This window comes from Falco biarmicus, chromosome 8 (assembly GCF_023638135.1).
Source record: "Falco biarmicus isolate bFalBia1 chromosome 8, bFalBia1.pri, whole genome shotgun sequence".
NCBI lineage: Eukaryota > Metazoa > Chordata > Aves > Falconiformes > Falconidae > Falco > Falco biarmicus.
The window spans coordinates 27,765,213-27,788,299 of NC_079295.1; the positions used below are offsets into that span (position 1 = coordinate 27,765,213).

General features: G+C 43.0%; 1 protein-coding gene across 2 annotated transcripts in view; it reads right to left on the bottom strand.

Annotated features, from left to right (window-relative positions):
- SMARCAL1 (SWI/SNF related, matrix associated, actin dependent regulator of chromatin, subfamily a like 1) overlaps window positions 1-20,334 on the bottom strand; it is a 40,637-nt gene extending 20,303 nt beyond the window's left edge. Inside the window, exons 1-9 of one of the 2 annotated variants that reach the window (XM_056349373.1) lie at window positions 20,252-20,334; window positions 18,327-19,265; window positions 17,613-17,663; window positions 14,695-14,955; window positions 13,468-13,518; window positions 9,485-9,665; window positions 8,374-8,524; window positions 5,491-5,649; window positions 3,618-3,683 (exon numbers count right to left, since the gene is read on the bottom strand). In XM_056349373.1, the coding sequence (XP_056205348.1) occupies window positions 3,618-3,683; window positions 5,491-5,649; window positions 8,374-8,524; window positions 9,485-9,665; window positions 13,468-13,518; window positions 14,695-14,955; window positions 17,613-17,663; window positions 18,327-19,197 (1,791 nt within the window). In that variant the 5' untranslated portion in view covers window positions 19,198-19,265; window positions 20,252-20,334. Of the gene's footprint in view, window positions 1-3,617; window positions 3,684-5,490; window positions 5,650-8,373; window positions 8,525-9,484; window positions 9,666-13,467; window positions 13,519-14,694; window positions 14,956-17,612; window positions 17,664-18,326; window positions 19,266-20,102; window positions 20,200-20,251 lie in introns of those variants that run through there. The other variant, XM_056349372.1, reaches the window with a different exon arrangement.
- Between the last annotated feature and the right edge of the window lie 2,753 nt (window positions 20,335-23,087).

The window sequence follows — 23,087 nt, forward strand, 5'->3', positions numbered from 1 at the left end:
TGTAGGCAGATGAAGCATTCTCCCCCATGTACAAGTTTAAACATCCACAAGTTTTCACTTTCCCAGTGGATGTGCAAGGAGCAAGAAACCTGGGCTAAACATTTTGCTGCTGCTATTTCAGCTCACCCTATCTTACTGTTTGTGTAATTATAAGTTCCTCTCAAAGTTCTGTCCCACAACAATAAAGCGGGCACATCGTCTATATAATTCCCTAAACTAATGATAACTTGAGGCACCTACTACACAGCGAGCATGGTCATTGCACACATCCAACCATTTTACAAGTGCAGTAGGATGTCTTTCTGGTTACACTTACCACTGTCCCAAGCAAAAATTTCCTAAATCTCTGTCAGGGTAGCAGCTAAGTATACCACAAAAGATACTGAATACTACATGCACCAAATACCGCATGTTTGTGGGGTTTTTTTTAATATTAAAAAATGTTTTGAAGTTCCCAACTGACAAACTTAGGCCACATGTTTAAAATATGGTTCTGCTTGACAATTCCTACCACACTTACTCTGCAATATATGCAAGACAGCAGGAAAAGATGAATTTTTACTGAGTGGCTAAAAATACCACTACATTTTGAAAACTGGTCAATGTCTGATATTAAAACTAAAACCAGGCTTTAAATGCTGTAACCATGGGTTAAATATTTCAGAGGTGGAGATTCAGCTTGGCTAACGAGGCAGATTTGAAATTAATATCCAAGGTAAGTCACCTTTATTATGAATATATTGAATTAATCTGATCATTATGCAGTTCTGTCTAAACATTTGCAACAATTTTTATGTTTTAGTTATTCAAACAGAGAAGTCACAGGAACAGATTCTATCAAGATAAAAAGAATCCATTAAGTACAGATGGAAGTGACAGAAACACTTCAGGCTCAGAAACATTTTAAATTAGATCTATCCACTGTCATCATGGACTCATAAATCTTTGTAGCATGTAAGGACCAAGGATCACATTTCTTAGGTGGTTTTTGTTTTTTCTTTTCTGTCCTCAAAAGTCAGTTCAAGGCTAAGCTTTCAAACTTCAGGATGTTGGGAACCTTGTAGAAAATACAAGCAACTATAGCAATTTCAGAAAGTTTAATGTACTATATGATAACAACAGAAGTGGTGATGCTTAGAAGGTAGACAAGGCATGAGTTGGCTCCAGGAGCTCTGATTACAGCACTGGCATGGCTTCACACTGTGACCTTAAGGTAGGGACCAAGGTGCTAGTACTGTACCTATCAAGGTCTTGCTATGGCTACAACTTGTCCTGGTTTCAGCTAGGATGGACTTATCTATCTTAGGATAACTATCTTAGGAGCTAGTGCAGTGCTGTGTTTTGGCTTTGATGTGAGACTTTTCAGTTCCTCAGGCCTTGCTAGCAAAAAGGCTGGAGGGACACAAGGAATTGGGAGGGGACATAGCCAGGTCAGCCAACCCAAACTAGCCAAAGAGGTATTCCATACTTTGTACTGTCATGCCTTGTATATATACCTAGGGGGCTGGCCGGGGCGCGCAGATTGTTGCTTGGGGACTGGCTGGGCATCGGTCAGGCAGGGAGCGAGCAGTTGTATTGTGTACCAACGTGTTCCTTTCTTCCTTTCCCTCTGGATTTTATTCTTTCCCTTCCCCTTTTCATTATAACTGTTGTTGTCATCATTGTTACTATTGATTTTTTCATTTTTTTTTCTATTCCAGTTATTAAATTGTTCTTATCTCAACCCTTGAGTTTTACATTCCTTTCCAACTCTCCTCCCCATCCCTCTGGGTGAGAGGGGAGTGAGTGAGTGGCTCTGTGGTACTTAATTAACCAGCTGGGGTTAAACCACAACAACCTTTTTTTGGTCTCTCCAAAAGCCCCAATACTGGCCTAATCCTTTTAACATAAAGGAGGCAAGAGCAAGAATATTATCCTCAGCAGCATGTTTATCAATGCCTCTTATTCAATAATCCCAAATTGTCATGTAAAAAAATACTCGTATTCTTACTCCATTGACTATTTACTATAAAGAGGTCACAGTATAGCCATTAAATCCAGTATTCAGGTGATGAAAACTCCACATAATTTGGCAGCTCTTTCAAGTACAAAAGCATTGCTGTGATGTGATGCGCTGTGCCAGTAGTGAACAAAGCATCACTCACTAGTAGTTGAAGACAAAGCTGCCAAAGGGGCTAGTCTTAGAGCAACCCACCTGTACTGGAAAGCAAGGAGGGCAGAAAAGTGGCTAGCTGTTACAGCAAATAACAGTAGGAGAATAAAATTTACCTGAACAACTAACACAAAACATCTGGTACTGTATGCTGTCTGCAGGTGAGATAATGCATGATAGGAACATGAAACTCTTAATACTTTCAGAAGACTGAAATTCAGTTTCAGAAGCACCAGTTCTCAATTCTTTAAGACCAGTGATGTGACAGCATAAAACTGCCAATTCTCAGTAAGTGCACACAGGCAATTAACCTCTGCCTAACAACAGCTACCATCGTTCACTCGTATCTTGTAGCCTGCAAATGATTTTGACAAGCTGATCCTTACAAAGGTACTAGTAGGAAAGGATGAGACCGCTTTTTAAGCATTTTTGCAATGAGGTGAATTTGTTATTTTCCACCATTTTCAGACATACACCCTAATTATTGTACCTCAAACTGCTCATAAAATTGGACCTCCTACTTAGTTTCCAAACATTAAAAGCCTAAAGTGATTTGAAAGCCAAAAGAAGACAAGAGTCAGGCTTTTAAAGAGAATGGTGAAGTTATTCAAGGGTAACCACCTTTGGCTTGCCATTAAGAATCTTGCATATAAAAGTTGGTTGCTATAAAGCCATCACAGACAGAAACTTCTCTTTATACACACTTGCTGATAATTGCTGAAGAACATTTAACATGTTCTAATGTATAGACACTGAAGTGTTTAGGAACTACTCGTAACTAGTCTGCTAGAGGCTAGCAGAGAGAGTTTGATTCTTTGATCCCAAGACAACAGACAGACGTTAAAATTTATATTTTTCCTGTTATCGGATAATTGAATATTGCCTCCTTTCTGTGGGCCACTTGTGTGGCTACCCTCACATTCTGCCATTTCCTACTAGCTCTGCACATTTAACCAGCAGGACTGCTCCTGAATCCCAGTCACACAAATACACTGGAAGCTTGCAGTAACAGAGTAGAGCCCAAAACCAAAGTCAAGGAAGGGACCCAGGTAATGTCATTTTGATATACAGCAGCAATTTGTGTGCTAAGAAGTAGCTGATAACTATTATTTTCATTAAACAGGTTACATTGATGCTACTATATTCTTTCTACTCTCGCTGAATACATACAGTAAGTATACATTCCTTTCCCCCCCACCCCCATCACATAAAACTCAGTGGCAGTACCAAAATTAGATCAAGAGAGCTTCTGAAGTTCTTTTGTTGGGTCTTATCCCCTAACATTTGTATGGAAACAAATGACTCAGCCAGAGACAAATTTTGCTCTTGGATCTACAACATCATCTGGATTTCTACTTGCACAACCACCGAATTCAGCTGCTAGCTCCTAAACCTGGTAAATGTAGCAGCACTACTTTAGGTGCTTGGCCTTAGCTGCTGGAGGTTTGGCACCCAGCATACACACCTTGAGTAGAGGCATGGCAGCTCGACATCGTGCAGTTTTTATGTTCTTCAGGAAATGAGATTCATCCTGAAACAAAACAAGCATGAAAGTGAAGCTAGTTCTGATCCATAGTCCAACTGCAGGCTGCAGAACAAATTCCCAGTATTCTCAGCTATCCAATATTAGAGGCCTATCATCCCAGAGGATATTTCAAGTGTTGGGATAGTCACATCAATTTCTGAACAGAAACGCAGCATGGAGAGTATCAGGCTTCCTACATTCAAACCCACAGCTGCAAGCAAATGGAACAGAAATCAAACCTTAAAGCCATGAATCTCAAACGACCACAAACAAGTGAGCAGAGAGGGCTGGACAAGGAATGAGAAAGAGGAACGTTATTTCCACCACTGATACTCATTTGCCCCTATGTGTCCTTTAAATGCAGCAAACATAGGAGGCCTATACAGTCCCACTTCCTTAAATAAGGGGTTAATGAAAACAATAAGGAAAAAAAAAGAAATCTAATTAGGATCCAACTGTTCTCCTGATAGGGCTCACCAGGTGGATAATAGCCTCCTACTTGAGACATCACCCCCAAACAGGCTTCATTTCTACTGCTGTAGCAAGGGAACTTAAACACAGAAAGTAATCAGCACCTGCCAAGGGTACATTCTCATCTTTCCATGTACGGATGAGCAAGCAACCATGCATGCAAAGACAGTACAACTGCTTAGCCTCCCAGGCACAGCCTTCTCCCTCCTGATTAACAAATAAGCTACATTAATGTTCCCAGTCACCAAAAGAAGATTGGAAGAAAAAGCAGGAAAGCTCAGCAGTCAGCAGGACTACTCTCATCTGTAAAAACATATACAAGGTCCAAATTTGAGCACATAAACACACAGAAAGAACATCTGCCAGCTCAGGGCTATTAAATAGTTCCAGAGCAGTAGACCTAGAGCCCAAGTCCCTTTACCCCAAGCACCAGCATACAAAAGTAACAACCTGCATTGCCACCCTGACGGAACATCATGTCAGAGAGTAGGCAGGAGAAAAAAATTTAAAAAAAAAAAAAAAAAAAAAAAAAAAATCAATTCCCCCCATGAGCAGTTTGGTCTCCGAAGAACTCCATCTCTTCCCACATTCCCAGCTCATGCTGAGAAACGAAAGGATTATTATGCTGCAGTTGTCATGGTCTTAGGGACAGGTGCATATGGGTGCTGAATACTAGACTGAGAACACCAAACACTCATAGCAAGCTATGTATACACTTTTGGTATTTATCGATCCAAGCTGGAATTCAAAACATCAGTGTTTCAGTTTTTAGTAACTGAAATCTAGAAAAATGCCTTTTACCATGGCCCTGTAAAAGGTTAAAAGATGGATTTTGAAGTAATTTACAGAAGAAATGATACAAGTGATCAAAGGCAGCTTAATGCAGATTGTCAGTGGAACACAAGCAAAGGAAATTTTTTTTGATACTTGATGTTGAGAGGTTAAAGCATCTGGTTTACTAGATAAACACTGACATCACCCTAAAGTCTAGTCCCCTTAAAAAAAATAATACAATTCCAGGACTATTGTATTGGTACACCACATTAAACACCTCTCTCCCCAGCACAGGACGCGCCCAACCACAATGAAATCAGAGGCATCATAACCAGTAAAAGAAAACACAGCCTCAGGAGTCAAAAAGGAATTCAACTCAATTAGTGATCTCAAAAGGTTTCAGAGAAACCTCCTGCTTCTACTCATGAAGAAAGCTGTGATCACAGCCACAACTACAAGACAGTTTCAGTCCTAAATAAAGGCCACTTCACACTTCTCTGCTGCGCAACACAAAGGTTGCCCCATTTGCAGCACAGCATTAACTTCAAAATTTTAGCATACCACTTACAATAATAACTACTTGGAAAGCGCTCTTAAGTTGCTTGTTCATCTTGCTGAGGAGGTCAAAGCTGACAATGTTGATCAAGCTTGCTGTTAGGTTGTCTTTGCCAGTCACTATGACATTGGTGCTACCTGGACTCAATGATGGAAGCCACCTGTGAAATGCCTGGAGGAAAAGGAAAGCAATTAATTGCATTCTGGTGCTTATGTCCTCTGTCAGGATTCCAAAGCCCTTCACAGAGCATCCTCATGAATGCTTAGAACATGAACCACCCAGCCACCATTAGACATCAGCTGCAAGCCCAGTAAGGGTGAGCAGCCTTCCCAAAGTAACAGTAATAGGAAGATCAAGAACAGAACTCAGTCTATAAGGCCAAATCTACCTTCCACAGCTAAGAAGGCTCAAACATGCTCTACTCTTGCTTCTTACTGTAAAAAAATCTGATCTGTTCTAGAAATGTGCATAACCTCTTGATGTTACCTGCTATGCTCAGAGCAAGAGAGTGCAGTGACCGCTACTAACAGGGAAATTCTGCTTTCTGACTTGGACAGGAAACCTCAGGCTGTGAAACAGACTTCTAAGCAGTAAACATCTCTCACTATAGCAACATTAACTCCACATTTACTGAAGTAGAACTCATCCAGATCAACAAAAACTCTACCAAAACCCTCAAACAAAATGAAAAGATCAAGTTGACAACATACCAGCTGCTCTATGACTGCAGCTAAAATACACATGGTGATAAGTCATTCAAATCAACCTCTGAAACACTCCACACACCACAGCAAGATATCCTCCCGCAAACGTATCTGTTAGCTACTGAGCACCCACCGTTTCCCTTGTAATTGTGTCCCCAGTGACACCAACTCCTCTGCAACATTTGAGTTCTGCTGATGTTGCTCTGCAGGGAACTCGCTGGGGCTTTAGCAATCAGGATCTGGTCAGTACAGAAATATATCCAAGTGATGATGATGGCATCTCTGCCTCTAGGCCCGTCACTTGTGGAAATTCCCCCAAGGCATTCCTCTCCTCTCTTTGGTGACCACTTGCAGCAGCCAGAGGAGTTAGATATGTGAGTCTCACCTTTCTCAGTATGTAAGAAACTAACAATTAACTATCCTTCACCACTAACAGTAAGCACCACAACGACAATGGGCCAACATGTGGGCAAGGTTAGATCCCAATCAAAAAGTGTGGCTGACGCTAAGCCAAAGCTTAAGACAAAAGTGGCAGCAGTGGGAGAGTATCTGGAAGCTGCTAGCTGTGCTGCTCGCTCCTTTTTATAAAGGGCTCATGACTAATTCACAACGTAGAAATGATCCCACATTTCTCACTCAATGCTGATGTTTGTCCACAAGAAGTGCTCTGAAACTGCCCTGACTGTTAATTCTTTTAAGTTTCAACACTGAACTCCAAATGTACATTGCTGCAGTACTTCTCGCCCAAGAGTACCTTGCATCCCAGCTAGTTTCCTGTGGCACCTTAAATGTAAAGGCACTCAGTGGCCTGAGCCCAGAAAGTCCAAACAAAATACCAACAACTCTGAGATGAAGACAATTTCTGGCAATCCAGACACACCACAAAAGCTTCTACCATTACAGTAAAACACATCTGTGCAAGCATGAGCTGAGTAGATTACAGACCATAAACTCCACCTTCTTTAACTTTCTGTGTTAACTTCTTTAACTTTTCTTAGACCTGCATCCTTCACATATCCACAAAGCAACAAAGATCATTCTAAAGCAAATGTCCTAACAAAATATTTCCCACAACAGCCTACTGTGGAGTCAGAAGTACAGGAAAGAAGAGGAAATCAAGCACTCAAAGCAAAAAATCCAGAAAAACCACTGAACACCAGAACACCTAATATTGCTTAAATCTCTTGAAGCAGGATGTAGGAGTTTAGCTGCAGGTGCCCAGTACTTCAGAAAACCACTACCCGAATTGTTCCCAGTAGGTATCCCACAGAAGACATGGATTCAGGTTAGGTGTTGACCCAGAGGTCTATGGGCCTTTGAAATATCAAACATAATTAGCATCACTCCCTTGTTCAATAAACAATTTTCCTGTTGCCCTGTACTACTGGACATGAAAACACACCAAGATGCTCTAACAACCTGGTTACATCACAAAACCAGCATATCCCAATCAACAGCACTTCTCATCAATGTAACATTCCAGGGAAAGCTGAAGTCTCACCCTCTCCTGCTCAGGCATGAAGTTACTGACCTAAAACCTCTGGTTCACCTTTTTCTCCCACAGCGAACATTTCCCTAGCCTATGGCAACCCAACAGCCTGTATGTGTAAGTCATGACAGTGATTTATTTCAAGATAAATTTCCCAACCATACAAGCTTTCTTGGCTTCTGATCAACATTAATAAAGGACTCCGTGGAGTCAGCGGCAACAGTGGACAGGCCAAAAGGCATATTATGACAGACAATGATGATGATAATGATTGAACAGAGTTGAGAATCCCAGCATCTGGGCTTCTATTCCAGCCAAGGGACTGGCAAATACTGCTGTGAAGTGCTTGAATGCAACTACTGGTCCTTGACTCTGATGAGTAGAATACCCCCTTGGAGTCAGCTGACTTGTGGAAACAAATTTAACAGAGGGTCAGAGGAGATACTTTCTCTAGATCTCCCTCTCTCCAACAGATCAGCTGGACCACAAAAAGAAAATCAGCTAACAAAAGAAAATAGGCATATACCATACAGTCAGTGCCAAGCAACTCCCTTCACCCTCTCCTCAATTTTCTTAATAAGTACAATTTTTAGTTTCTTCCCCTTAATACACATCAAGTTTTTAACTATTACAGAGTGCAATGCAGCATCACCATCACACATGCCTCTACCGACCACCTGAACATACTCAAGCCCACAATACCTCTGCCCATGTAAACCTCACAGAAGAAGGAGTCACCACCAGCAGGGGCCATTCCTTTCGGTAATACGCAGCAATGCAGATCGCCTGGATGGTCTTGCCCAAGCCCATGTCATCCGCCAGAAGTAAACGTCCATTTCTTAAAATTGCGAAACTGGGGAAAATAGAGAGGGGAAATAAGTAAGAGTCAAGAAATGGGTTACTGTCTGTCCCAGCAGCGAAGACGAGCACATGAGATCATCACCAAGTCTATAATGTGAATCACCTGGAAGTGATCTGGGTCCTTCAGTAAACCTGGATCTTCTCCCTCAGTCTTGACACAAACAAGCAATTCTCAAAAATCTCTCCTCAAAGCTTGGAAGCTCCTGAACAGCGTGGTTCAGCCCAGTCCTTAAAGACTTTGATTTCATATGAGGAGTAGTCTCAAGACCTTGTAATTATTTAAAGCACATTCTTTCCATGACACTGCCCACATTCTGTCCCAGAGCTCATCCTAGCTTACCTAATAATGTATTACTAACAATGCCACTTTAATACAAGTACAGACCTTCCTGGATTGCATTCTGAAGACAACAACTAATGACCATACATGACAGGGACAGAGACACTTGAAAGTTTCTCTCTACATACAATGAGACATTTTACATCTCTCAAGGTCTGGGTTGCATTTCCTGTAGTTAGTATTTAAAAACCAGCAACAATAGAGATGCACTTGGGCAGTGGGGAGGAAGATGACCTAACAACATAATAATAAAACAAAACCAAATCATACAACAATTAGGCACATACTGAATCACAAGAGGGAAATCAGAGATGTATCATTTGAACAACTTTATGAGACTAGCAAAATGCTACTTTTCTCCTGACTCATGATGAAGAATTCTAACTAGAAACAGAATAGATGTGTTGCTCAAAAAAAATCCACAAAAAACCCCCCAACAAAACAAACCATACCATACCAAACAACCAAGAGCTCAGAGTGCCAGAGCATGACCGACCAAGACCCTGGAGAAATGTGGAGCCTTCCACAGGAGAGGATGCAGCCTGGACACCAATATAAAGTACACAATTCTAGGCAAGGACTATCTCTTAACACCATGCAAAAAGGACATACTTCACACCTTCCCGCTGAAAGGGCATGAGGCTCTTCACAATTTTGGAGTCCACTGCTGAAAGGTCAGCATCAGGAATGTCTGTCTGTGATGTAGATCTCTGGATCTGAGCAGCAAAGGTTTGTATTACTGCTTCGGGCAGTGGCTCCACTTCTACTGACACAAGGCTCTGTAACACTTCCACTGCAAAGAACAGAGCAGTTTATTATCAGATGGGGCAACATACACACCACTTACATTACAGATGTCAGGGCACAACCCTCAACCTCATTAACAGTAATATTTCCTATCCTAAAACAGCTCAAGAAACCACTGCATCATGCACAGGTGTTGGCCTGCCCTCTTTCCTGTAGTCTATTTCAGAACTACATGATGAATCACATCTCCTCCCCTCGCGTTTAGACTTGGTTATAAAAAACTAAAAGTCTGATGCCATCATTTAGAGATGATTGCTACTAATACAGCTGGAGCTGGATTATTCACACTGAGGGCAGCTTAGGGCACACTCAGAAATAAAAGTATGGATTTGAACAAAAGAGCTTTTGAAGCTTAGAAACCAGGGGCATCTTTATCTTGATCTTGAGATTCTGCATTAAACACCCCTGAGGTCTATCATCCCTGAGTGACCAGGAGTGACCTGAGGCACAATTACCTAAAGAATATACATCTTCAGCTTTGAAAACTCTCTTCTCCTCCTGTTCCCCAAATTCACAAAGGTTTGGCTCTGTCTCTGCTTTATCACCCCTCATTCACCATGTTTGTATAAGAAAACATGAAGTACCCCAGGACTCCAAGGAACAGCTCTAGTACCACCACCAGCAGCACTCTGACAGCCATCCTTCAGGGACATGGTCCCAATGGCAACTCCCTGCTCAGCTGGTACGCACTGCTGTTCTCCTGGACAAAAGTAGCTTGCAGGCCAGAACAAGCCCACAGGCAGCCACTTGAGTCCCTCATCACTACTGTCATTTCACCCATGAAGCTTCTCAACTTTATCTGCAGCATAAAACCTTCCTGGTCAAACTAAAGGGATCCCCAGCCTCCACTAAGCAAAGACCTTGGAGCCTTCATTTTTTCAACCCACGCATCACTACAAGCGAAGTGTCAGGGCAATTCTCCTCCTAGACAACCTTATTTCAGTCCCCTCCAGCAGCCTCTCTATCCCATTACAAAAAGATAGAAGTATTTCTTCTTAATCCAATAATAAATTTCTATGAAAACAAATACCAATTTAAAACATGCAGTGAGCTGGGACTAGGAAAACATGTTTAATAATCTTTGACCACTGACTGAGAAACAAAAGACACCTCTACACTAGGAACACAAATGCATGTGCACAGATCCTTTATTGCAGGAAGCAATTATTAATTTATTTTTTTTATTTAGTGGTTGGTTTGTGTATGAAGTCAGGAAGACATAAACCAACTCTGTTTGCAAAAGTAACTGAAATAAGAACTCACTACACCAGCAGTAAATGCACCTCCAGAATTCAGTTAGGTTTATTTCAGTTATCTCCAAGAAAAAAAGCTGCAGGATGGACCCCTGCCATATGAAGGGGGAAAGCAATTCCAAAAAATATACATATGAAAAGATTTCCATTTGTGGTTGGGCAACAACCAAACTTTTTAAACTCTCCAGTTTAATTTATTCTTCTTCAATAGCAGGAACTCTTTCCACCCGAAGTACAGCACAAGCTTGTTATTACACTCACAGACTGAGCTATGTGTTAGCATAATTGCTACAATTTGCTCACTGATAATTCTGTTGCTATTGTTCCGTACATGAGCTGGGAGAGTGATTAAGATATATCTGCCACCAGCATGATTCATCCAACAGACATTTTTTACTGAAGTGACCTTTATATAAAGATGACTGAGCAACGAGGCAAAGAGACATTAACCTCTACAAACAGTTCCCAGCTATCTCTGCTGGAAATGGCAACCAGCTTTTAAAAATTCTTTTCTTTTTTTTTTATCTTGACGTAGGTAAATGAACAGGCACAAAGCGAATGCTGTTCCTCAGAAAGGCACGTGCTAGAAGCCTCAAATGCCCTCACAAATTACACCCTGCAAGCAGATTTATAGAAATTCCACCCCACCCCCACCCCGCTTTCCTCAAATCTGTGGGATTCTGAATACTTCATGCAATGTACACAACTGCCAGCCAGCATGGCTGAGAGAGTGACAGTCTGGAATATGATGTGTTTGTTCAGACTGCCTAGCATGTGACACAGGATCAGACCCTTTCAACATCCAAAAGGCTCTCTTTGCAAATTGTGAGAGATCATCAGCTCTCACTGAAATCAGGGCCCGTTAACATCCCAATCCTGGAGTTTCATAATAGTTTCCACCAAGACACACTCACTTGTTTTCAAGATGTGGCATTCCTACAAGGCTCCACCATGTGGCTTTCAGCCCTACAACCATTATTATTGTTATTAAGACATGCATCATAGGAGCATACAGATACTTAGTTATTAGATGTGCTTCGGTATCCCCTAGAAACATGAGCCCATGTTGTACAAAAACTACTCTGAACAACTCGGGAGCTCTGAAACTCAGTAACGCTTTCTAAGGATGTGTGCAGAGCACCTTGCTTATTATCTTTTTGAAGCTTACCCAATCAAATTCCACAGCCACATACACTTGCCTGAGTACCAAGGCAAACACTGCAGGCCAACTGTGATGATTAATATAATTGTAACACTTAAGACTTGCATAATGCTATTCATCTCAAAGCATTCCAAACTTAACACAAAAAAAACTAAGAAGCAGATGTGCTAGGGGCATGTTGCTGAGACTGGATTATTCTGCAGTGTCATCCATATTTTTTTTTAAAAAAAAAAGCAAAACACCACAAACCACAGTTCTACATTTCAGTTCAGTGACTCACCAGCATTACACACGTGCATAAAGGCAGAAGTCTACTAGGCCAGCTTCTACCAAGCAGCGAACACTGTAGCAACACTATGTGCTTAGAGTCCACTTGGAAGAGAAAATATGATGCTCTCTTAAAAAGATTTTTTGCTAAGCTTTTTTTTAAGCTTTCATCAACCAGTACCAAAGTATTTTAGTAGAGTATGAAATTCTGCTCCAAGAAGAACGCCTCTGCTTCGAGCAGATTTACACACTTCTGCAAAAGAAACAAACAGATCATCTTCTTTGCCTCAAAATCAACTCAGCTATGGAACCTGAATTCTAACCTGCCTTGTACATCAATTAAAAAGTTAACAGTTGTGTGCTGACCGAAAGGCTTTTTAACCAGCAGTAAAATACGACGCTGAACAAAATCAGCTAGTGGAGGAACTGGTTGTTACAGAAATCATCAGTTCACTTGAAAACCAAGCACTCTGACCTGAAAAATGAAATTTTCTGGGTGTGAAATGAAATAGCTTAACACCATGCACACTACTTAAGAGAATGTGAAGTAAAACAGCCTGATATATGTTTGTTTTCTGAGCAAGGGGTGGCTGTGCCAGTTTATAAATTGATATACACACAAAAGGGAGCAAGGCAGGCTGCCACTGAGGATAAGAACAGCACAGATAAAGAGTCAGTAAGACAGAATTTCTGTAAGGACAGGAAGCCTTGGCAGCCAGCATGCTGACCTCCTCAAATGTGGCAAGTGGGAACAGAGGAATCCATTCTCCTGCACCTCCTCAGTTCAAGTAGAGCTGCTGTACATTACAAGCAATAACCTTGTGATAGTAAATACATCCATGTGCTCTAAGAAACAGCACAGAAATTCAGTGCAGAATCTGACAAAACAAGACTTTTTCAACGGGCCCCTAAAGGACTGCCATGAATAACACACATTTGCAGAGTTTTGAGCCTGGGCAATGTAAATATCTGACAAAACAGGAAGACACCTGCTTCATAGTTTGTTAGCAACTTATCTCCCCAAAGTGAAAAGGCTTAGCCCAAGAAATGAAGTCAGAATTAATTCAGCAGAAAATAGCCCTAGCCAGAAAAACACCGATACTCACTTAGTTTGGGATAGTCCTCCAGCAGGAAATTCCACTTTCTGGTGTTCATATCTGCAATAGTTACAACAAACACTGCTGGAAGACTTTTTTAAAAGACTGAATTCTCTGTAAGAACATCACTATCCATCAATATCCTCTGCATTTCTGAACTGCTTTAAAAGAATTCTTACCTTGTTCAGCAATCAATTCTCTGTTTGCTTTCAGGTTAAGCAAACAGTTTGAAGAAGTCTTCGAAGTATGAGCACACGTCTAGAAGTGGTATCACCAGAGCAAGCCAAGGTCAATGAACCATTATAATGAACCCACCTGCCTAAGGATTTTGGCAACTACTTTCTCTTCACTGCAAGAAGGGATGAAGAATGTGTGTGAAGGTTCGTATTTGTTAACCAACAAATTCTGACTTCAGTCAGTAAGACAATCACTTTCGATTTTACCTCTGTACCCTACGGAGAATGTTCTCAGGACAGGACAGAGTAAATTCACCAATTCATGAATACCCAAAATGTAACATGACTGCCTGGCAGGTTTATCTCCAGGTAGCACTTGCCTACAACTTCCAGGAAAGGCAGAGTCAATTCAGAGTTACCTGAAGACACATGAACCAGGTGGGGCTCTGCCCAAAGAACAAGAGCTCCAGGATTTGTTCCTCATGCTGTCACTGATGTGCTGTGATACTGTGCAGGTCATCTCATCACTCTGTGTCTCATTTCCCACCTTACAAGTGGGAAAAACTGATGTTTACCGTTGAAATCTGAATGCCAACATAAAAAACAGCTCCACTTCCCTCAAAAACATCAGTAAAGCTGCTGGTAAACTCAATCTGTGCAGGCAGTTGCAATCATACACCACAGTAAAGAAGGAGCAATACAAGAATGCCTAGCTGCATTTGACAACAAAGGCAAGAACTTATGCATGGTCTCTGTACTGATGGCAAATTATCAGCACATCCCACCTCAAAAGTAAACATAATTATACCGAGTCCTGAAATACCACCTTGGCTAACAGGCCCAGAAGAAGCCATGTTCAGCCACCAAGCAAAGTGCAGGACACGGATACAGCACTGTAACAGAACTACAGGAGCTCTCAAAATCTTCACCAAAGTACATCCTCTCATGCTCTCTCAGAGGGATGTAGTCTCACTATCTCTCTCCTCTGAAGTATCCATAGCACTCCAAGAGCAGCCCCAACAATGTCATTAGAATAAAGCAGAAACAACCAGAGACTCACCATAATTCCTGGAATTCATCTGTTTGAACACACTAATCACTTCAGCAGAATACCCAATATCAACCTCGAACCGCAAGCGAGAGATCAGCATGCACTTCCCCTTGAAAAGGGCTGAGGGTTTCTTCCAGTTCTTACACATCTTCAAGAGGGATTTCATATCAACCCTACTGCCAATGAAATGAGAGCTTGATGCCAAGTCAACTGCGTTTTCTCCTTCCAGCGGCACCAGAATTACTGATGAAAGTTGACTTGCTGCTTCCACTAAGGAGAAAAGCAAGAGATACAGAGAAAGCGTTAATAGCAAAGAACACAAACTGAAGATGCACAGGATGCTTTGGGAAGAGAAAGAACAAGAGGATGACAAACACTCGATGGATCTTCAAGTTTAAAAGGAATGATGATACCCTACTTTCACTCACAGGGACAAAGAATAGAGAGAGTGATGGCCTGGAGGGGCAGGTTGGTGGGATTTTCCACTGAGAATACAGCAGGGACAGAGGGAACATGACAGTAGATGAACAAGTGTTTGTCCAGCGCTGTCACTGCATTAGGCTCCCTCTCATCAGCAATCCCAAAATATGGCTCACTAGGCCAGGGCAAGCAACCTGCAAAACCACATTCAGCAGTAAATTGTACACAACCATACAGCATTTTCACTTAAAAAGTCACAGCAACAGGGGCATGGTGATCAATAGCACGTGCCTGAAAAGATGGGAAGGTGCTTCTGCAAACAGCAAAGGAAAAAGATCTAAAAATATCTGCCTCGTGTCAATGTCTGATACGCCATCTCATCTCTGAGGAATGCTGTATACTCACAATACTGTAGGAAGGCTATCAGGAAGGAAGCTAGTCCAGACCCCTGAATCCCCTTTATTACAATTTAAGTCCATCACCCTTTATTCTACTGTGTCTTACAGTTAAGACATCTGCGCTCCTATCTTACTAACCACTAGCAACTACCTCTGTAATGATGCCAGGACATGAGGAGAGAAGAGACACAGCATTTTACAGCTGTTAGCCTGAGACCACAGCTATCCACACTAACAAACATTCCACTTTTCCCTGGGTCTCTCTGCTAATCTATACCCACATGTTGCTTTTATGTTGCTTTTATTATTATAGCTGACTGTGATGATTAAGGAATAAGAACCATTTTCTCTTGTGTTTTTACAGCACCAAAGTAGCTAAGCTCATCCCTAAGACTCCAGTTCAGGTACTACAGTAACACAGATTCATGAACATCTCCAGAATCCATTAGACTCAAGAGCAGGGGACCACTAAGCACATTCTGCCTCTATGTATTTGTAGAGAGGTAACCTCCCCTATCCAGCAGCCGTTTAGAGTAGATCCAGGTGAATTCTGTCCTTTGAGCGTTGAGCTGCACATCATGATCCACCCTGCTTCTTTTTAAATAGTCCAGCTTACTGATATGCAACAAAAACGTACAAAATTTAAGCTCAGTATTTAAGATTTGAAAAGGGAAGAAGAGGGAGAAAGAAAGAAATTCAGACACTTTCTTCCTACCAGCTAATATATAAACCACTTGGATTTCATCCAACTTTATTTTAAAACAGTAAGTGACTTCCAGAATAAGCCCAAGGATTTGAGATTTCTACTCCAAAGAAAAACTTTAAGAGCATTAAATAATTTTTCAAGTAGAGCACTAACAAACCACCAATTTAGACTTTCTCACAATGCACCAAGCAGAAGATTTCACGTGATACTGTTTTAGCTTTGCAGTTAGATCTTACCTCTACAATTAATACTGAAAGAAATTGGAAAAAAACCCTTGTATTTTACTCTCATTTCAGCATCTGGTTCTAGGCTGGACTGCACGTTTAATTTATAGTACAAAGAAACATAATACAGGACACCATTATTCATAAGAACAAAATTAACAGTGGGAAGTTTTAAAATCATTGTTTTTACACTTACAAGACTTCAAACCAAGGGCCTTTTAAGTCACTTCCCTTTTCTCATGGTATTTTTCCCCAATATTGCCGCTCAATGTTGATCACATTGTCTTCACGTCAACAGAAGCTTTCCACAAAGAACTCATCTATTTGATAGCTTTAAGGAAAAAAACAAATGATTTCTAAAAACTATCTTTTTCATTTGTTGCAAGCTCCTTGGTGCAGAGTCTCTGCTCTCATCTGTACTTCATACACTTCAAGCAAACCAGCAGCATTTAAATTATAAATGTGTGGCAACCCACATGAGGAGCTAAAATACCAGCACTGAACTGTGGGTTTTTCAAAGTGCTCAACACAGGCCTAATTCTGTTCCCACTGAAATCAATAGTGATTTATCGCTCACTTCAATACAATGTGCTTTTGAAAATCTTACCTGAAGTGTTTGCCTCTCTCACCTCTAAATCTTTCCAGAAAAAAATGATGGGGGGGGGGGGGGGGGGGGGGGAGGTAAACCCATCCTTGTTATGCCAAAACAAGGTAAATCCATTTTTCAGTCTCACTCAAAGCCCTAGAAAATTACCCCTTTTCGTTTTCTGACCCCTAAAATTAACAGGAGAAAACATAAAGAAGAAGAAACAAAGAAGAAAAAATGATGAGCTGTTTAAAAAGAAAATACATGAACAGACCTAGAAATTAGGCATAACACACTCAGTTCTCAGTGCTAATTCATATGAAGTACTGCACAGCAGGTATTTCTCCCGTTACCAGGCTTGTTGGTTGCTGAAAAACCTCAGAGCGGTACGTGAAAAATTAAGTTATTTCTATTCAACCACAGAGTGTCAGAAGAATGTTATGAGCTAGGTGCCTAAAAGATGGGCATTACATTTAAGTAGCACTACTTTTATTACTCCAGACAATAACAAAGCTAAATAATAATTATGGAAGACAGGAGAAGAGGGTCAAGATCTGGATTCTTTTTTGTCATTCAACAGCCCATTTACTTACTGAAACTGCTGTAATCTTCCATGCTGAAATTCCATTTTTTCATAGCAGGATCTAAAATAGGGCAGAGCATACCATCATTTGAGGTAGAAAAAAAAAGTGATCGTGTGCAATGTTCACAGGATGCAAAACAGAATTCAATCTAGTCATACAAACTTTATGACACACATCTGAAAAAACAGTATACCCAAGTTTACAGCTACATGACACCAAAAAAGCCATAGGGCACATCAATACTAAGACAAGAAGAATGCAGCAACTGTTCATAGGGAACAGCAACACATGACAGGGAAACAAACGTAGACTATAACAAATAAAGGCAGGAGAAATGATCAGAAGCAAGCCAAAAGGTGGAAACTCCACTGCTCTCAGCAAGAGTTAACAGAATCAGCTGATCAACTCTGAACTACAGCTGAAGTGACCCATTTTCCTGTACCAATTTATGAGTAACTTCTCTTCCTGCAGTCCCAAAAGACTGACCAGCTGCCATCACTAAACTTCTTAGAGCACTGTTCATAAAGCAGTGTTTCTGACTTCTTGGCTAAATCAAAACTTGGGCTATTTATGCCTGGAATTTGCTTCCAATTTCAGATGTCTTTACTTTAGTCCCCCATTAATAGCTGCACTGCTAAAAGCATATAGCAACTACAGTTCCAGCAGACAATGAAACTTCGATCCAATGTAAAAAAGAGATAACAGCAAACAATCAATTCTTACCATAGCTTTTGCTTGGTATCTTCTTAAACACAGCAATAAGTTCAGCATTATACCCTATTTCGACCTGGAATCTGTCTTCCCCATATTTCACGCATTTTCCTTTTGTAATACTATTTGCTTTCTTGCAAAATGTAGCTTGAAAGGTAGCACCTGCACCAGCAGAGCTGGTCAGCTTCTGCATCCTACCACTAGCCTGAGAGGCACCACCTCCCCCTTCTCTTTCCGTTGGTCTGCTTGTGTTCATCAGTGTTTCTGAATCAGTCGGGGTGGTGCTGCTTGGTGGTGAAACATATTTTATGGTAGATTTGTTCTGACTTTGTAAATCTTTACTACTGTCAGGGTGCTCATTATCAATTAATCTAGGATGAGATGGTTCTATAGGGTTTTTGAAAGCTGGATAGCATTTGGGCTGCTGGAATGTACCAAGATTAATTAAAGCTTGTCGTCCATGTTCTTGGCCACCAACATCCATGTAATGTTTATGGGAATAACTCAGAGAATTTGGGATTGTTGTAGGGAACTGCTTAATGCCACTTGCTTGTTCTGAGTCCTCTGAACAATTCTTTTGCTGCTCTCCATGTGAACCAGCCATCTGTTGGTTTGCAGTGTAATGATTATAAACTTTCTGAAGATAGCTCTTCTGGTCCGCAGGACTATTTGGATTCTGTTGGTGCTGGCCAATGAACCTGACATTATTGTTTTCTTCCTTCAAGTTCCCCTGACTGCCTGGACTCTGTTCTTTCACCTGAGGTCCAGCAATCCCCACCTGCCCAGCTCTCTGGGCTGCTAGCCTCTCTGCTCTCCTAGCCAAAGCAATCTGGCGGTTTTCTTCAATTCTTCTCTTTTGTTCCTCTGTAAGGCCTGATGACATCTTCAACAATTCAAACAATAAATCTGAATCACAGAGGTACCTGCTTCTTTACAGGAAGGGAGGGCAGCCTAAAAAAAAAAAAAAAACCACAACAGAGAGAGGAAGTAAGTTTCAACTCTGTTGCCCCCAAAATAGTTATTGCATTGATAACTCAGTATTACTGTAACTGATTCTACACAAAAACTTAGTAGTACAGCAAAGCTGTCAGACCAGCACTGAGCCATTAATAGCAAGCAGACAACCACTGCTGGGACTGAGTGCCAGTCCCACATAGATAAAACATAAAGAAAAAGGAGAAAACCGCTACTCCACCACCATTCTGAGCACTCTGCTCTGCAAATCCAAACAGAACTGATAAAATAGCCAAGCACAGGGACACCCTGCACCGCAGAGCCAACCCTGCAAAGGCAAATGCATGCAAAGCAATACATCTCTGCATAGTCTTGCATGGACACATTTCGTATTTCTGGTACCTAGCAGCAATGATGGGATGACACCCCATCTTTCCTAATCACCTTCCAGTTCTCGGGCATCTCACAGCATGTAGCAGATGCATAGTGAAACCCCAAAGGGCAAAATCAGCTCCTGCCTTGAGAAAGGTCCACTCGCAAGTCAAGGGCCTTCCGATAAAAGCGAGGACCCACCTCCCCACACCTCCCAGGAGCTGGCCTTACGCCACCTACTCCCCTACCACATGCCCCGGGGGCTGCCCGCCTGGTCCAGCGCTCACAGACCCACGCTCCTCAACATCCTGTAAAAAATGGAGGCTCGTTCCCCGCGCCACTCCTCTCCCAGGCACCAGGCTCCCCGTCCCAAACTCCACTGAGCTCCCTCCCGCGCCGCAGGCTGGGGGTCCCCCGCCGTCCTAAAAGCCCACCCACCACCCCACAGGGTCCCAGCACTACCGCACGCCGCTGGGGCTCAAGGGCCGCAGGCCTCAGTCCCTCCTCGCCCCCCGAGGACCCCACCACAGTCCGCCCTGGGCCGGCTCTGAGCCCCGGCGCCGGGCTCAGCCCCGGCCCAGCCGCTCCCCGCCGCAGGCCCGCACACCCACCAGCTGGCAGAGGCCGCCGCCGCGCGGACTACAGCTCCCAGCACATCCCGCGGCACCGCCCGGCGGCACCAAATGGCCAGCGGTGCGCTGCATGACGGGAAACACAAAACGGCGCGCGGGGCGCTCGGCACGCTGGGAAATTAGTCTTCCCCTCACGGCAGCGCCATCTTAGGGGCTCTGAGAACTGCGCGGTCTCGCTGTAGGAGTCGGCGGGTTACGAGCTGCCGCCGCCACCGTCTTGCCAGGGTTCATGCCGGGCCCAAATACTTAGTGCAAGGACCCTGCTGTCGGCCACGGGCTGAGGCTTTGTCCTAGACGGCACATAGTGCTGCATGGCAGGGGCAGAGCTCCCTCACCAGCAGCCCCTGGTCTGTGGGGCCTGGCATGCTGATGTGCATGGCTTTGAAATGGGTGACGATGAGTGGGGAATAAAAAGTGGAGGTAGTACATTAGAAAGGATGAAAACTGTTGCCGTTAGCGAGGAGGGAATGTGCACCAGATTGCTGAGAGCAGTGGCTGACATTGGTGCAAGGCTGCTGTCTGTAATCTTTGAACAGTGGTGGAGATGAGGGGATGACCCTGGCAAGTAGAAGAGGGCAAACATCAGAGCTATCTACAAGCAGGGATCAAAAGAGGGCCAAGGAAGAAACTACAGGCCCATTAGTGTCACTTCAGTCCCTGGGAAAGTACTAGTAGAATGAGTCTTCCTAGGAATTAAACCAAATTAAGCAGGTGATTGGGAAAAGCCAGCATATATTCACCAAAGGCAAATCATGCCAGACTAACCTGGTCACCTTCTACAAAAAAATAACATATTCCATGAACATGGAGAGAACAGTGGATGTTGTTTACCTGAACTTCAGCGAAGTGTTCAACCCTGTTTCCCACAGCCTCCTCCTGCATGAACTGGCCAGATAGAGAGTGGTCTGTGGGATGGGTAGGAAATTGGTTCACAGGCCACATGCAGAAGGCCATGATCAGTGCGTTTTATTCAGGCTGGCAGCTTGTCATAAGTGGGGTCCCTCAGGGGTTGATGCTGGGCCCCATGCTGTTCAACAAGTTGCACTGGAAGAGGTTTCATCTTGATGTAAAAAAGAAATTTTTTACATTGAGAACAATCACTGGAACAACCTCCCCAGGGAAATTGTGGGGTCCCCATCACTAGTTTTCAAGGTGCTATTGGACAGAGTGCTAGGTAATCTCATCTAGGGTCCCTTTCCCACAAAAGACTGAACCAGATGATCTTTCAAGGTCCCTTCCAACCTGCGCTGTTCCACGATTCTGTGAACACCTTCATAATAAGATAATTAATTGTAATTGCATCAGAGTTCTGAATAAAAGGATCTCCCAGGGTTTTGATTATATGTGGGGCTTGATTATACACGATAAGCCACCCTTTCTGGATAGCTGTAATCCCTATGTGCATGCCCAGAGCGATACCTGGGGAGAAAGCAGAGAAGAGGCCCTGGGGAGCACCGTAACCCCCTCCCATCTCTGACTTTCACTACCCTACCCAGTAGCAAGTCTGGAGCCGCCATCCCTGTCTCCAGATGCCATTTTCTCCCACCTGACAGACCCTTTGGCTGGGGACACCGAAGCCAGCTGGCTTCACAATGTATTCATTCTTCTCTCTGCTGGTTAATTAGAAAAGGTTATCCTTAAATTGCTTCCTGATTAAGCAGCAGTGACTGCCGTTAGTCAGGAGCTTGTCAGCCCAAGAAAAACAAGGCAAGCAGCAAGAACGAAGTGCGACTCAACGCACAGCACAATACTGGGAGTGCACACGCACAGACGTGAGCGCGCCATGTGCACTCAGGTGCTCGCAAGCACATCAGTTTGAAAGAAAACCACAGGGCTGTGGAGAGGTCTGGTCCAGGGTTTTGTCCCAGCTTCTCTTAAGAAAAAAGTCAAACCGTTTTCCAGATTCCAGGCCCCCTCACTGCTCAGTGGGTTTGCTAGGCAAAGTTGCTCAGCCCTGTGGACTCTGTTGAGATCCTCTGCCATTGCTCTTTCTTCCTTTGCAAGCCAGCAGACTCCAGCTGGCTACGCAGCAGAGAGAGAATGGAATGAATGAGACACCTTTTTTTTCTTGTTCTTGTCACACTTTTAACTGCCTAAAGCTAAATCAGATCCCAGTGTCACATATGGGGGAAACAGAGAGAGAACAGGCAGAGCATAACCCTGCAACTGTTTGCAGCCACCTTCTCCCTGCCAGCAGCCATCCAGTTCCAGGTCTCTGGTGATGGCTCCTTATGCTTTGGGAGATTAGGGGGAAAAAAACCAAACACCACCTTGGGAAAAGTGGAGAAAAGCCCTTATCTGGGGACTGTCCCCAACTTGTGAAAATGCTGAGAGTGGAACATCATTTGCGGAGAGTTCTAGGGTTGCACGGTCAGGCAGACACACAGACAGACGTTGAAGCATTTGCTCCATATGGCACAACTTCAGCAAGGCACAAGGAACAGCCCAGCCATGCAGAGAACAGACCTACAAAATGAAAGGCCATTTGCGGGCAGTTTGCTGGTAGCACTCCAGGTGTCCTTTCAGTCAGAACATGCTTCCAGCAGAGGCTTGGACTCACTCTCCACATACTGGGTCAGGGAACAGAGATGCACTACAAAAATCCTGGGAGGACTGGGAGCGTTAGCACACCCCAGCTCTGCTGCAGAGGAAATGGTTCACACACTACCAGAGAAATGCTCCCATCAGTGAAAAAATATAAGGAAATGGGGTTCTCAGTGCTGTTCTTACCAGGATCTTTCCATCACTTGGATTGTGCTCTAAATGTTCTTTCATGGGCTGGGCTGGCTGGTCCTGACTGCTGGCTTCCAAATGA